The 13,818-nt window shown below is 38.1% G+C and overlaps 1 protein-coding gene across 3 annotated transcripts in view; it reads left to right on the top strand.

Moving 5' to 3' along the window:
- LOC138014243 (uncharacterized) overlaps positions 1–13,818 on the top strand; it is a 185,949-nt gene that overhangs the window by 24,619 nt on the left and 147,512 nt on the right. For 2 of the 3 annotated variants that reach the window (XM_068861292.1, XM_068861293.1), the window contains exons 4-5: positions 9,410–9,545; positions 13,247–13,284. In XM_068861292.1, coding sequence (XP_068717393.1) covers positions 9,410–9,545; positions 13,247–13,284 — 174 coding nt within the window. Of the gene's footprint in view, positions 1–5,184; positions 5,739–9,409; positions 9,546–13,246; positions 13,285–13,818 lie in introns of those variants that run through there. The other variant, XM_068861294.1, reaches the window with a different exon arrangement.

Below are 13,818 nucleotides of genomic sequence, written 5' to 3'. Positions count from 1 at the left end.
AAGTGTTGACGCCTGTCGAAGAATAGGTTATTGGTTAAGCTCTTCTGACCCTACAATTTACCAGTTTAATAAATTATATACTAGCCCAAAATTAACCAACAGGTACCCAATTTACTGTGGCCATAATAATCCTCTGAAATTGAGAACCCAAAAGTTGTTTTTCAGTTGCTGTGTACTAGCAGCAGAATCCTTCAAGCTCACCTCTGGATAAGAAACTATCCAGAAGATGCAGGTTGTCAAGATCACTTGAGATTGAACTTGGCAGGAATGTATCCATTTTTTGGATAGCCCCCCTCCTCCCTTTATCCCCATTTTTCATTAGGGGCTGTAGTCCCTTTTCATCAGGGATTGCTCTCAACGGAAGCCTTTTGTATCAACCTTAGTTGTATGATTTTCTTATAACTAATGCAAACTGGACACGAAAGGAATCAAGTTCCAACTTTAATGCGATATTACACAAAGAAACTATACTTACAAATTTCATTATTGCAATAAGAGATTGTAACAAAAAAGTACGCAATAACCGGGTTAGGTGTTGGCTTAATCTTTTCTTCCTCACCACGGACATATTCAAAAGGGTCAAGGCTTTGCGTTGTTAAACACATGAACAATAATTACACTGTAAACAGATGAATCGATCGAGCTTAGTCAAAAATCTTGCGTGACATATAACCAGCTGACCTTGCTCCTTTTTTTCTCGCGTCCCACACCTGGTGAAGGACGGGCTCTGCTACACAGACTTCCTTCTGTTAGATTGGATAGCCGACTCGTGCTGAGCTTTCGAATGAACTACCGTCTTTATAAACTCCTGAAATGTCGTGACCGTAACGTAGCAAGATCTACATATTCGCGATGGTAATAAACCACCGTCGACAGAAATTTTCAAACCAGTAAACTCTTCCTAATCCCGTACGATTCCTTCCCTAATTGTCTTTTCACCAAATAAATATAAAGGATGGTTGTTACTAATAATATATCTGTTGCAAGTACGGCAAACAGAAAATAGAATCCCTTCGGCCATTCTCTTCCGATTTCTTCCGGTTATCATTTTTATTGTGTTCTCATCTGACCAATCAGTGGCGAGAACGAATTGGAACCTGTCCGAGGCTCTGGCCAAGAGGATCGCAGCTCTGGGAACGAGAATGGGTCTTTCAAACACTTGACAATTCTTACCCACTTGCCGGTAGTTTTAAAGATAATTGATATTACAACATAAAAGTGATAACTTTTCCAAATGGTCTGATAGCACAAGTGTTACTAATATTTTTAAAAATACAACCACACTTTCGAGTTTGGGGAGACGTTTCGATGAAACTGACATGATCCACTTGTTTGTTGAGTTCGGGTTTCAACCGCTCAATATCGTTGTATTTTTAAAAATATTGATAAAACTGATAAAGTGTATTCAAAAATTTTTCTGACCTGCTGAGAAGAATTCCGAAGTAGATGTTGATCGCGTAATGCTTCTTTACTCTCGCATTGCCTTACTCCAATGCGAATATTTCGGCGGATAGCTATTTTTCAATGTCTTTCAACACTTTTTTTTTAGCGTAAATGTGGGGCTTTTGGTAAAAAAATACTTTTTCAAGGGGATTTGTCGAGCACTGATTATGTCAACACACAAAAAAGCGGATTTACAAAGATAGCTCAATCATTGCAAATATGTCAGAAATATCTTCACTTCGGATTTGATCAAACTGTGTAAAGCAAAGACGGAGAATAGTGCTTTTATTACATATTTACACAAAACAAATTGGAGTTATTTTCTGAGAACGCTAGTGGAAGATGAAAAAAGTAGTCAAAATTTTCTATAGAAATTTACTCAAAGAATGCAGAATCACAGTCTTTCACTCATGGTAGGTCACCGATCACAGTTTCGAGATATTGCTCACCACACCTGGCAAACTGTTTCAAATTTTTATTTCTCACCACCCCTTTTGATTCATCAGCTGATCCGAGCAGCTTAAAATTGCGTGTTTGGCTTACAAAGTTTTTTTAATTTTTATTTTTTTGAAACTATAGCTTTTGACGTCTTCGACTGATATTATCACTTTAAAATCTTCGTCACAAACTAGCAAAAAGGTCATCAGGAGCCAATTACCCGGAGCCTCCATCTTCTATATTAACCCTCTGAGTCAAACCTCGTTTTTTTTATTTTTAGAAGCACCTCCAGGGAGGGTTTTTGTGGGTGTTTTCACAACAGCCATTCATAAGAGACCTATGGTCGGCCACTGATTACATCACGTGCAGCACACTCGGAAACACGAAGTTATTTCAAATGATGAAAAAGTATAGCAGTTCTGAAAAAAAAAAAGGTACGGGACAGGGTTGACTCAAAGGTATAATACGTATGGAGGCTCCAGGTAATGGGCTCCTGAGGTCATTTAATACCGCTCAAATCAGTTATCTAAATCGAACTTTCTTTTTGCATGGCCAATAGAGAAGGATTTGAATCGTGAATGACAATTTTAAAAGCTAGATGAACCTTGATACGAGACCTTTCTGGGAGTTTTTGGGTTACTTCCTAATGTATTTTCACAAATCGCAACAGCACGCTTTACCATGGGTATCCGGGAGTGACAGTGCGAGCATAGATATAGAGAGGAAGAGTTGATGTCGCACAAGTCCTGTATATTAGAGATACAAGCAATGGCCATGAAGGAAACTTCCTGAGAAATCGACGAGAGATGTGAAACTGGAATATAAAAGATAAACTAATTCCATTTCAAGGGGCTTTTTCTCGATTAGAATACTCTTGTGTGGAACTGGAACATAGACACGTTATATAACTTAGTGGTAATTCGAGGAGATCTGTTGTTGTTTTGGCAAGCAACCCAGTGGCTCCAATTATTTAACTGGCCTTTGATATTGAGGAAAGGATTATTTAATAATGGAAGAGGACCAAGGCCTTTAGTGAATAAACTTCAATTTGAATTTTCCAGTGATTTAGGATTAATTTAATCTGGCTTTGAATAACTTGGCACTGTTCTTGAAATTGCGGTAGTTGCATCTCCTTCAGTGATTTGTATCCCCCGAGAAGGGCTGTTGTGGTTCCAAAAAGAAACACTCAGTTGGATTCTGCTGAAATACAAAATATATAGCTCTAAAAAGGCTCTTTACAAGAGACTGAAATTTAAAATGTCTCATTTCCTTTTTAGTTACGGTAATATTTAAAAGTGATGCTCAGAGAGGAAAAGATGAGACCACGTGGTAAATTGTGGTGTGTGCCTTAGAATAAATTTGATATTATAGTTGGTCGATTCTATCCAGCAACATTGTCTGTAAAAGGCTGATTACTTCACAGTGAGTAAAGGAGAGGACATATTAATACAACGTACTTATATTTTGCACACTAGAGAGATTTTTAGATGATGGCCCGTCTTGTTTTCACTTTGTGATTGAGAGTTGGAAGTCTGACAACATAAAAGCACGATATTAGAACACCAAACAAGTTTTTCTCGCTTCGTTGAGTTTTTATATCGGCTTAAGATTTTATCGTCTTTGCTTAGTTTTGAATGTGAGACGTAGATTTAATAGGGGAATTAATTCGTTTAGCTTCAGTAAAGACAGTCCTCTAATGGCAATGTCCCTTCGTTCTTTATTTATCAACCCCAGAATATGCGAATATTTTGGCGGATAGCGGATAGCTATTTTTCAATGTCTTTCAACACTTTTTTAAGCGTAAATGTGGAGCTTTTCGTAAAAAATACTTGTTAAAGGGGATTTGTCGAGCACTGATTATGTCAACACACAAAAAAGCGGATTTACAAAGATAGCTCAATCATTGCAAATATGTCAGAAATATCTTCACTTCGGATTTGATCAAACTGTGTAAAGCAAAGACGGAGAATAGTGCTTTTATTACATATTTACACAAAACAAATTGGAGTTATTTTCTGAGAACGCTAGTCTGCCACTGATGACATCACGTGCAGCACACTCGGAAACACGAAGTTATTTCAAATGATGAAAGAAATGGCAGTTCTGAAAAAAAAAAAGGTACGGGACAGGGTTGACTCAAAGGTATAATACGTATGGAGGCTCCAGGTAATGGGCTCCTGAGGTCATTTAATACCGCTCAAATCAGTAATCTAAATCGAACTTGAAAGTCAGCTTGTTAAAACATGTCACGCAACGGCGAATCTGAAAGGTTGGCGTTGCTTTGTTGTAACTAGACCCGTCTTGTTTTCTTTTTCTTGCAGTCATGTAGAACTTTCTTAAAGCTATTTTTTAAATTCCTCAATTTCAGTATCAAATTCGTTTTGCTAGGAAAACCAGTGTACAGGATATGATCATTCCATTAATGAACATTACGTAAGCACAAGTATTATATAAGGATAAGATTATTATAATTGAAATGAATGGCGATATGGAGCCAGATTAAACTAACGCTATTGGGCTGAAAAGCCAAAAAAATTATTCATCAGCAGTTATTGACTCCGTAAATGTAATAAACCCTTTTATCTTGGCAACAAGGAGCTTCTGTGGCAACCCATCAACCGTGTCAACCGCTGGAGCTCATCAAGCGGAGCCTCTACCTCCAATAATTTCTTGAGTCATTCCTTTCCCGAGAGAATTTATTTTTAGGAACGGGTTTTTCCAGCGAAAAGTATCATATTTCCCCTAACGCAGAGATAGCTTTGTTTTGATTGGCTTTTACAACAGTGGGCGTACTGAATCTCCCAAAGGAGGCGTTCTGTTTAACAAATCGGTGGTGTACTCTTATCGACAACGATATTCGTCATCACAGTGGTCAAAATGTTGTGGACTCACGAGGCGCAGCCGACCACGAAGAAAGAGAAAAAAAGCGTTGTCTATAACGTTCTCGCAATATGATTGGTTTATTTCCCAAAATGGGCGCTCCTGATTGGCTATTACATTGCCTGACAAACTGACGCGAGCATGACGCGTACAGCGTTGTCTAGACTCTTAACGACAACGGACAATAAGCCAATCAGATTGCGAGATTACAAGGAATTGTGGTAAAAATGAATCTACTCAGGAAATGGTTGACTCCTAGTATGGAAAATAGAGGTTCCCCTTGCTGAGCTCCTGTCAATCATCAGTCCCTCGAAATATACAATTTTTAAGCGAGAGAGGGAACTTAAGCTTGCCAAACGTCTGCCTTTTTTTTAGTTAGAAGCGAAAAGGAAAGGAACTTAATATAAGTATATGGTCTTCTAGCGCTAGAGCACCAATTGGGGACACTGTCAACTGAAATCAACAAATTGACGCAAATCAAGTCAAGTCAAATGTTGGTTTTTGAGGAAAGGGAAAAACTGGAGTACCCGGAGAAAACGTCTCGGTGCAGAGTAGAGAACCAACAAACTCAACCCAAATATGATGCCGAGTCACCTGGGCCACATTTGTGGGAGGCGAGTGCTCTCAGGACTATGCCAACCCTGAACCCTAAATAGAATAATGAACAAAACCTGATCAAGGTGTTCCAGATAGTCGTCATGGATTTTACACTGATATACATATATTATTCACTTGTCCATAAGCCTTATAAAACATTTTCGCCAGGAAAATTACAATTTTTTAGAAATTTGTTTCATAACTTAATAATCCTTATTAACTTTTCTTGAGTGTCAAGGGTATTTAAGGTGGAAAAGCTAATTGGGGACAAAAAAATGAAAAAAAGAAAAAGAAAAATAATAATAATAATAATAATAATAATAATAATAATAATAATAATAATAATTATTATTATTATCTTAATAATAATAATAATTGAATTCTTTTTACAGATGCTAAATAAATACTAGAACAACAAATTCAAGCAAAAGCACAAACAATAAGAATAAGAGGAATAAGGACACTTTTTCGCGGATTTGGACCCCTCATATTACAGCTTATTTATATAACTGTTGATCGAGAGGAAAGGCAAGGCAAGAGAGAATATGAGTGGTTCTCGTTTCCTATGGGAACTTTCCTTCCTATTCAAAGATCTTGAAGAGTAGAATAGAATATGTACGGGAAAAAAATTGAACAAGGAAAATAATTGTGGCGTGCCTTAATGCAATTTGTGTCAGGAAAGTAGGGCAGCCTTAACTCTTTTCCCTAGGGGGTAAAATGAGTGAAATTTGATACTTTTCATATTTTTAATCATTTCTCTCCAAGTAATTACACAAGCAGGGCAAATTATACCTCAAATGAAAGAGGAAGGATGAAGCTACAATCAAGAAAAATTTTGGAGCCTACAAGTTGTTCCTACTTTACTAATATATTAATTTATGCATAAAATTTGCATAATTGTGGGTGCCTTAATGCAATGTGTCAGGAAAGTAGGGCAGCCTTAAAGGGGTTATGTCACGTTATTTTAGGGTGTTTGCCGAGGAAATCTTTAGTTAATCACGAGTTCAACACTCGAATGGTAATGTGGAATTCCTTTACAGACCAAATTATCGTTACATCACAAACAAGATAATTCTGAGCAAACACGACCTTTATCCAGCGGATTTGCCATAAACTTGAAAAACGTTGGGTTGGGCCGATTTTTGTCAAGATTACCCATTTCAATCGTGCCAAATTTTGTCCATCCATACTTCTCTTTACTTTTGTTTTGTTTCTTTTATGTTGTTCAACAGTTTTAAGTGGTTATTACAATGTTTTATTTTACTTTTTGGGCATTTTTTTGGGCCCCTTTAATAGTCGCAGTTGCTTACAATGGCGGGAACCGAGAAATATAAAAGTGAAAATGAGCCTTTTTTTGCAATAAAAACACTCTCTTTCAAAAGGTTCTTAAAAATATCGATACGAACGTTACTTCCTGTGATTTAAAGTCATTCTTTTTGGGGATTACTGAGATAGGTTTCCTCGTGGAGGGGGACATGGTCTGCGGAAATGCGGTATCCGTTAATTTTTAGCGCGGTATGTCGGAAATTGTGGTCCGAAAAATTCCGAATTGCGGTATGATCTAACCCTACGGAAAGCGGTTCTCGTATGTTTTGGTTCAGGGTATTCGGTGCAGAAATTACGTAACGGAATTATCAGACTTCCTGTTGCTCCAGGGAAACAAATTGAAAACTCTACAACCTTCCTCCTTTGTGCTGGATCACGCTTTACATGCGGGAGTCGTTTTAGCAATCGTTTTCTGTACTGACAAAGGTAATCCGGGCGTGCAGAGCAAGATATGGAAGAAAATGTAGAACATTAATTTCGATCACAGTATTTAACTGTTTTTGAACGCGGTATTTCGGTATTTGTAAATTTTTGGCGCGGAAATGCGGTCTTGGGCAATCCCCAATGTCCCCCTCCTTGTGAGAACTTGTTTTTCCCAACAGAATATGTTAGTATTGAAGGTTTGAAGATTTTAATGATTAATAAAGTCTTCTTAATCAGAGCGCTGTGCTTGTTATCTGAAGAATCTTTTTCTTCCGAGTTTTCGACGTACGGGTGCTTTCAGTAAAACAAGGAATCGCAAAACCCGATACTCATTATGCCGGCAGAGATTGTCATCTGTAACACGCTACCCGTTACCTCTTACCGGTTACCCGTTACCTGTTACTACCTGCTACCCGTTACCTGTTACCCGTTATCTGTTACCCTTAATAACCTGTTACCCGTGATCTGCTACCTGTTACCTGTTACCTGTTACCTGTTACCCTTCACCCGATACCTGTTACTTGCTACCTGTTACCTGTTACATGCTCCCTGTTACGCGTTACCCGTTACCTGTTAACGTTCACCCCTTACCTGTTACCCGTCACCCGTTACCTGTTACCTGTTACCCTATACCTGTTATCCGTTACCTGTTACACGTTACCTGTTACCCGTTACCTGTTACCTGTTACCCATAGAAAAGGCCTGCAGCAAAAAAAAAAAAAAAAAAACGATGGAAAAGATCCTCGAACACGTTGAACACTACACGGCGACCGTTGAGTTCGGCCTGGTAACGAGTCTTCCCTTTGTCGTCCCTAACGACCTTACCAAGCCAAACTCAACCGTCGCCATGTGGTGTTAAATGTGTTTGAGGATCTTTTCCAAGTTAACTGTGGAATTGCTTCAAACAGCAACGAAACAGAGTTAATTAAGGAGAATGGCCGAAAGATTCACGGTCCTTCTCTTACTTTTCGCCTGAAAATTAATCAAAAAGTCCCGGAGCTAGCCCTCGATGAAAATCAAATTCCCAACCTTCTGAGAGGTCGAAATACGTAACACCTTTCACGTGTGCCAGCCAATTGTGCCAGCCAAGTGTCAGCCGCAAATGGCGTCCAATCAGAAAGAGGCAATCAGCAGGCTGGCACACTTGAAAGATGTTACGCATTTCGACCACTCAGAAGGTTGGGAATTTGACTTTCTTCGTGGGCTACAAGCTCCGGGCGTATGGATAAATTTTCGAGCAAGAAGTATGAGAAGAAGCGTGAATCTTTCGGCCATTTCCTGCCAAGTTTGAAAGCGGAGAGATGCGATTTTCTGGGGAAAAATTGCTCAGGAGCTGGAGCCGTTTAAAAATTAGCTTCCACCCTTGTCCTTCTATTGAGAGGCACAGTAAACAGCGAACTCGAAATCTTCAAAATTGCTAAATATATTGCTGCAGAAGAAGCAAACAGTGAATCCATTACATTTAATATAAAATTACAAACGGTTACGCAAACAGATTGTGCGGTCTCCCTGTGATTTTACCGTGATAACCGTTGACAACCGAGGAACTGCTAATGGCCCAAAATGGCAATAAGGATAGGCTTTGAGAATTTTTTAGCAAAATTATCTTCTCCGCTCTTCTGTCGGGATTCCCATTCAAATCCTTATATTTTTGTTGGCTTTCCCTCAAACTGAACTTGGGGTGCCTGTGCTTGAAGTTCTTGAGCGTCCACCCACTGACTCGCGTGACGCTACGTGACGTATTTGGCATCAAGCAGGGCACAATTGGCTGTAAACTGCTGGGAAGGGTTGAACCGCCCTAGCTTTGCACCTATTGTTCCGTTTTGGAGGTGTCAGCCAGATTATTACCGGGTTGCCACACGGCAATCCAATCAAAATCTGAGTGGATTTATTTGTTTTCTTCAGTTTTCGTTTCTTCCTGTGTGGCAAAATGGAAAAGTTGCGTACTGGGTCTTTCCTGTCACTCCCCTGCTAAGTATTGTCTTTGTGCATAGAATTTTCTTCGCGTATTTTTGGTAGGTTTCAGGGGTAGCAGAAATGCGTAGATTTAATGTGGTGGATACAGTAAAATATTTAATTAACTTACAATGGCGTCAAAGTCATTGTAACGCAAATGGCGTTTTAGTGGATCTTTAAACAAAATATACCCCTATGGAGCTCAAGAATGGAACGTCAATTGGATAAACAAGACAGGCGGTGAAAAATAATTGTGTGGAATCTTGAAAGCTACGAGTAATGGACTACGTCGAGCCGTATCATAGTCAGCTAATATATTAATTTTGCAATATTTTACTAACTGTAGTGATATGTACAACACTGAAACTAAATGAATCCGGTTGGATATGGAGAAAGAAGGAATGGAACACCTGGAGTGGATCTGTGATTTCTGTTGTCTGGCTTTTTATATTTGTTTGTACTCAACTCTGCACAGACTTCAGGTAAAAAACAATTGGAAATTTGACAAATTCTTGTTAGTCAAGAATTCTTTATGATGGAGGCAAATGTGTTGCTTCTTTAAATCAAATCCTTCGCTGGAAACGTGTTCGTGAGACTTTTTAAGACCTTTGTGGATTTATCATGTCAAGAGAATGTAATATTCGAGCTCAAGTAATTTGCATGCGTGGGTTGAAATTTGACAGGCGCCGAGCAGTTTCCATAGAAAAGGGGAGGAAGTCTTGGGCATGTACTTTGTGGCAAATGATTAATAGGTAGCTTGAGTTTTTAACGTCAGAAAAAGATCTGTCTTGTGACTATGGTGTTAGCCTCCTTCGCAGCCGTTATTACGGCGTCACTCAACTGCAGCTAACTCTCGCCCCAACAATGTTATTATATCGCTTTAATCTAACCCCAAAACATTCGGATTGTAAAAAAAAATTTCCTTCGCTTTGCGTTTGTCAGCATTGTGATTTGCGGTAATTCGTGTTCGCAAGTATGTTTGGATCTCATAGATATTTGAATTTTCAATTACAAACTCATTTTTGATTAAAACAGACAAAGAAGGCTTCCTGACCCGACAGATGAAATGAATTATTCAGTTCAATTTTAAAACAAAAAGTAAAACACGAAAATAAAAAGTGTTTTTTTTTAAGGGAAATTAAAGTTCTGTTATGGAAGTACTATTTTTCATGTATTTCGGGGCAAAAAAATGGAAAATAGCATATTGGATAAAGCACTGTTTGAAATGTGAATATTAATATTAATTGTTTCCAAGTAACATGACGCAAATTGAAAAATACATGTCAAATTGAAAAGCACTTTTTGTTCTAATTAAAAATCGAATGGGCAAATAACACACGGACCTTAACCGAGTGAAAGCCTGCGACTATGAAATATGACGAAGAGTAAACCAAGAGTAAACGAAATGCTTGTTATGGATCTTCGTGCGTTTTTTCGATGCTACAAACAGCGCCTCCAAAACAGCTACCGGCTGAACTGTTTAAGAAAGGCTGAAGCCAGAGGTAAAGATGTTTCAACCTTTTTGTTTCAACCATATCATATCTGATATCTGGCACCCAACGTCAATTTTCGGTAAATATCTGTTCGGAAGACGATTTGATATCTAGAATTTGTAATTGTAAAATTTCTTGCTTGCCTGCCTCTGCTAGGATTTTCGACCATCGGAAAAATTGATAATTGCCCATTTTTAACGGATTTTTACCCTTAAAAGATCGCCAAGAATTTTCGGGAACCTTTTTTCTGGCTGAAATTTTCGAAAAGGTAAGTTTTGATCCCTATAATTTTCCGATCACTAGACTTTCAGCTAAGAAATCCGAACAGATGGAAACTGTGTAGGGGATAAAAATATGCCTATATCTACCGTTTAAATACTTAAATACGTTTAAAAATGCTATGTTCAAGTGATTTTGAACTATACTTTCGTTGGGTGCCCCTGATAGATCGTTTATATATATATATATAATAATATAATGAATTGAAGATTTCATCAGCTATTAAAGTGCTCAATAGGTAAACTAGAGCAATGTAGATTTGTAGAGTTGGATTATTTGGTCGAAGACATTTATTGCTACTCAGAGTTTCATGCTCCTTGCGGAGCAATCTGATTGCCTGATTGCATTGCCTGATGATTGCTCCGCAAGGAGCATGAAACTCTGAGTAGCAATAAATGTCTTCGACCAAATAATCCAACTCTACAAATATATATATATATATATATAAAATAACTACAAGGCTGGATTAACGAAATTTTGAGAAACAAATTTTTGCATATTTTGTGAAAAAACGTGTTATTATTTCCGTGATACAAGTGCGCATGATGATTTTTTTCCTCACCAAATTTTGTCAAACCTCAAAGGCGCCGTCGCCCTGCTTCGGAGATGGACAAATTTTTGTCAGGCGTGAAAACTATACATATTTTACAATTTACACGACATGATCTAAAAAAAAAGTTTTTAGGTGCGGGTCACGATTACCAAATTGAAAATTTGGCGGAGACAATTTTTGTGGAGATTTATGGTTAAGTCAAACAAATATTGTCAGCGTACTGGCCCCAATCGAGCACATTTTAACGAGAATCCGAGCATGCGAGCACTTCCAAAAATTTTGCGAACACACGAGCTAGCGAACACCCGTGGATTTTTTTTTCGAGCAATTCGAGCCAAGGCCAAATTTTCGGCTTACGGTATTCACGCGAAACGAAGCGAAGCGAAGCGAAACGAAACGAAACGAAACGAATTGAAACGAAACGAGGCGAAACGAAACAAAACAAAATAAAAGGAAATTTATTACACATACAAGAGTGACGATGCCGGGCACTAACAATTATTGTCCTCGCTAGATCCCCTGTTTCGAAAAATACCAATGGCGGTCGATTGGTAATCGACGAAACAAGGCTCGTAAATTATTTTTATTGGCGCTCTCTCTTCGTAAATTTTCTTGTTAGATAAATCAAATATATACTGGCTTACAGATGACACAAAAGTTTTGCCCTCTCTTTAAAACTGTCCTCGCTAGATCCCTTGTTTCGCAAAATACCAGTAGTGGTCGGTTGGTAATCGACGAAACAAGGCTCATAGTGCACACATACGTGCTGCTGTAGAAAGTTCCAGATCAAAGAGCAGAATTTTTTTCGTCCTGGTACCAACCGATCGCCTTTACGGTGAAGTAAAGCGTCCAGCGAGAAGGGAAACGTATATAATAATTTCATTAAAAATGTAAACAAAAAGGAAATAGATAAAGGTAAAAATCCAAAAAACGAAAAATAAATGAATAAAGAAAAATAAACTGGTATCATTTCTGAATCTGAGGAACAATATTTTGTTGGAAGTAATTCAATGCGATCATCTTCAAGTTGCTCTTCAAGAAATAATTTCGATGATACCAGTTTATTTTTCTTTCTTTGTTTATTTTTCGCTGTTGGGCTATTTATTTTTATTTTTTCCTTATCTCTTTTATAAATAGTAATATAATTTTTTCATGTTTCGGGATGCTTTGAAATCCGTGTTACGAGTTTTATAGAATGCCCTTTAGCCTGCGTAGTGGGCGCTAGAATAGTTTAGGACACAAGGCATTGGAAGTCAGCGCGCACCTTCACTTTCGAGGTCAAAACGCTGAAAAAAAAATAGTTAGAGAGAACAAACTTTTGTCGCTTCTGTAGGGCAGCTGCAGTATTTCGATTATCTCAAAAGATAATTTTCGAAGGCCGAGCGCCTATAAAAATAATTGGCGAGCCTTGTTACGTCAATTACCAATCGACCGCTATTGGTATTTTGCGAAACAGGGGATTTAGCGAGGACAATAGTTGTTAGTGCCCGGCATCGTTCACTCTTGCATGTGTAATAAATTTCTTTTTTAGTTTCGTTTCGTTTCGTTTCGCGTAATACCGTAAGCCCAAATTTTGCGAGCTCTTATAAATTGAATGGGACCATTCGATGCCCCTTGTATTGAAAGTGTTTATGTAGATTTTAAGAATGCATTCATGCTTATCAATTTTTTAATTGTACATTTAGTGTATATTCTAGGACAATTTTGTTGATTTCGATTCTTTATCAATAAACCATTTATCAATAAACCATTTATCCATCCATCCATTCATTCATCCATCCATCCAACTATCTGAAAACGCTGTTGAACGATGAAAAACATTCCACTAGCTAATTTTTTTTTAAACTTTTTTTCAAAGGATGAAGAAAGGAATCTTTCTTGGACACAAAACTCAGGGTAGGTCACCGAGCTTAGTCACCTTGCGTAGCAAACTTTTTGGCAGCTTTTGGGGTTTTAGGTCACATTTTATATCCGGTCTCCCGTTTTGATCTTGTAAGTAGTCAGTGAGTACCCTTACAAATACTCTGCGTTCATATGGGATTGAAATCTAGCACTTCAGATTACACTCTGTTCAGTTAACACCATTACCTTTCTGGCACGTTCTAAAAATTTCTGTAGGAGGGAACATTTTGGGCGCGAACGTCTTTAAGCAGACTGCTTCCATATCATGTTTCATGGGACGGGAATAAACTCATTTTTATGTGCACTAGAGAGGAATGTATTTTAATAAACTGAAAACACACTCTATAAAAATAAAGGTAACCAGCCGGCTGTACTGAGCCGGATAAACCGTTTTTTGCTCCTGCTTCGTTAGCTATACCATGTGCTCGGTTCTTGTATGGTCTGGTCTAATTTTCCTAAGTGTGTACTTTGTAAAACTGTTTACCAACGAGATGTACTCATACAGTAGTCCACAGGCAGGTATCTTCC

The sequence above is a fragment of the Montipora capricornis genome, chromosome 8 (genome assembly GCF_036669925.1).
Source record: "Montipora capricornis isolate CH-2021 chromosome 8, ASM3666992v2, whole genome shotgun sequence".
In the NCBI taxonomy this organism is placed as follows: Eukaryota; Metazoa; Cnidaria; class Anthozoa; order Scleractinia; family Acroporidae; genus Montipora; species Montipora capricornis.
Note: the sequence above shows the minus strand (reverse complement) of the source record. Positions and strands in the feature narration are given on the sequence as shown.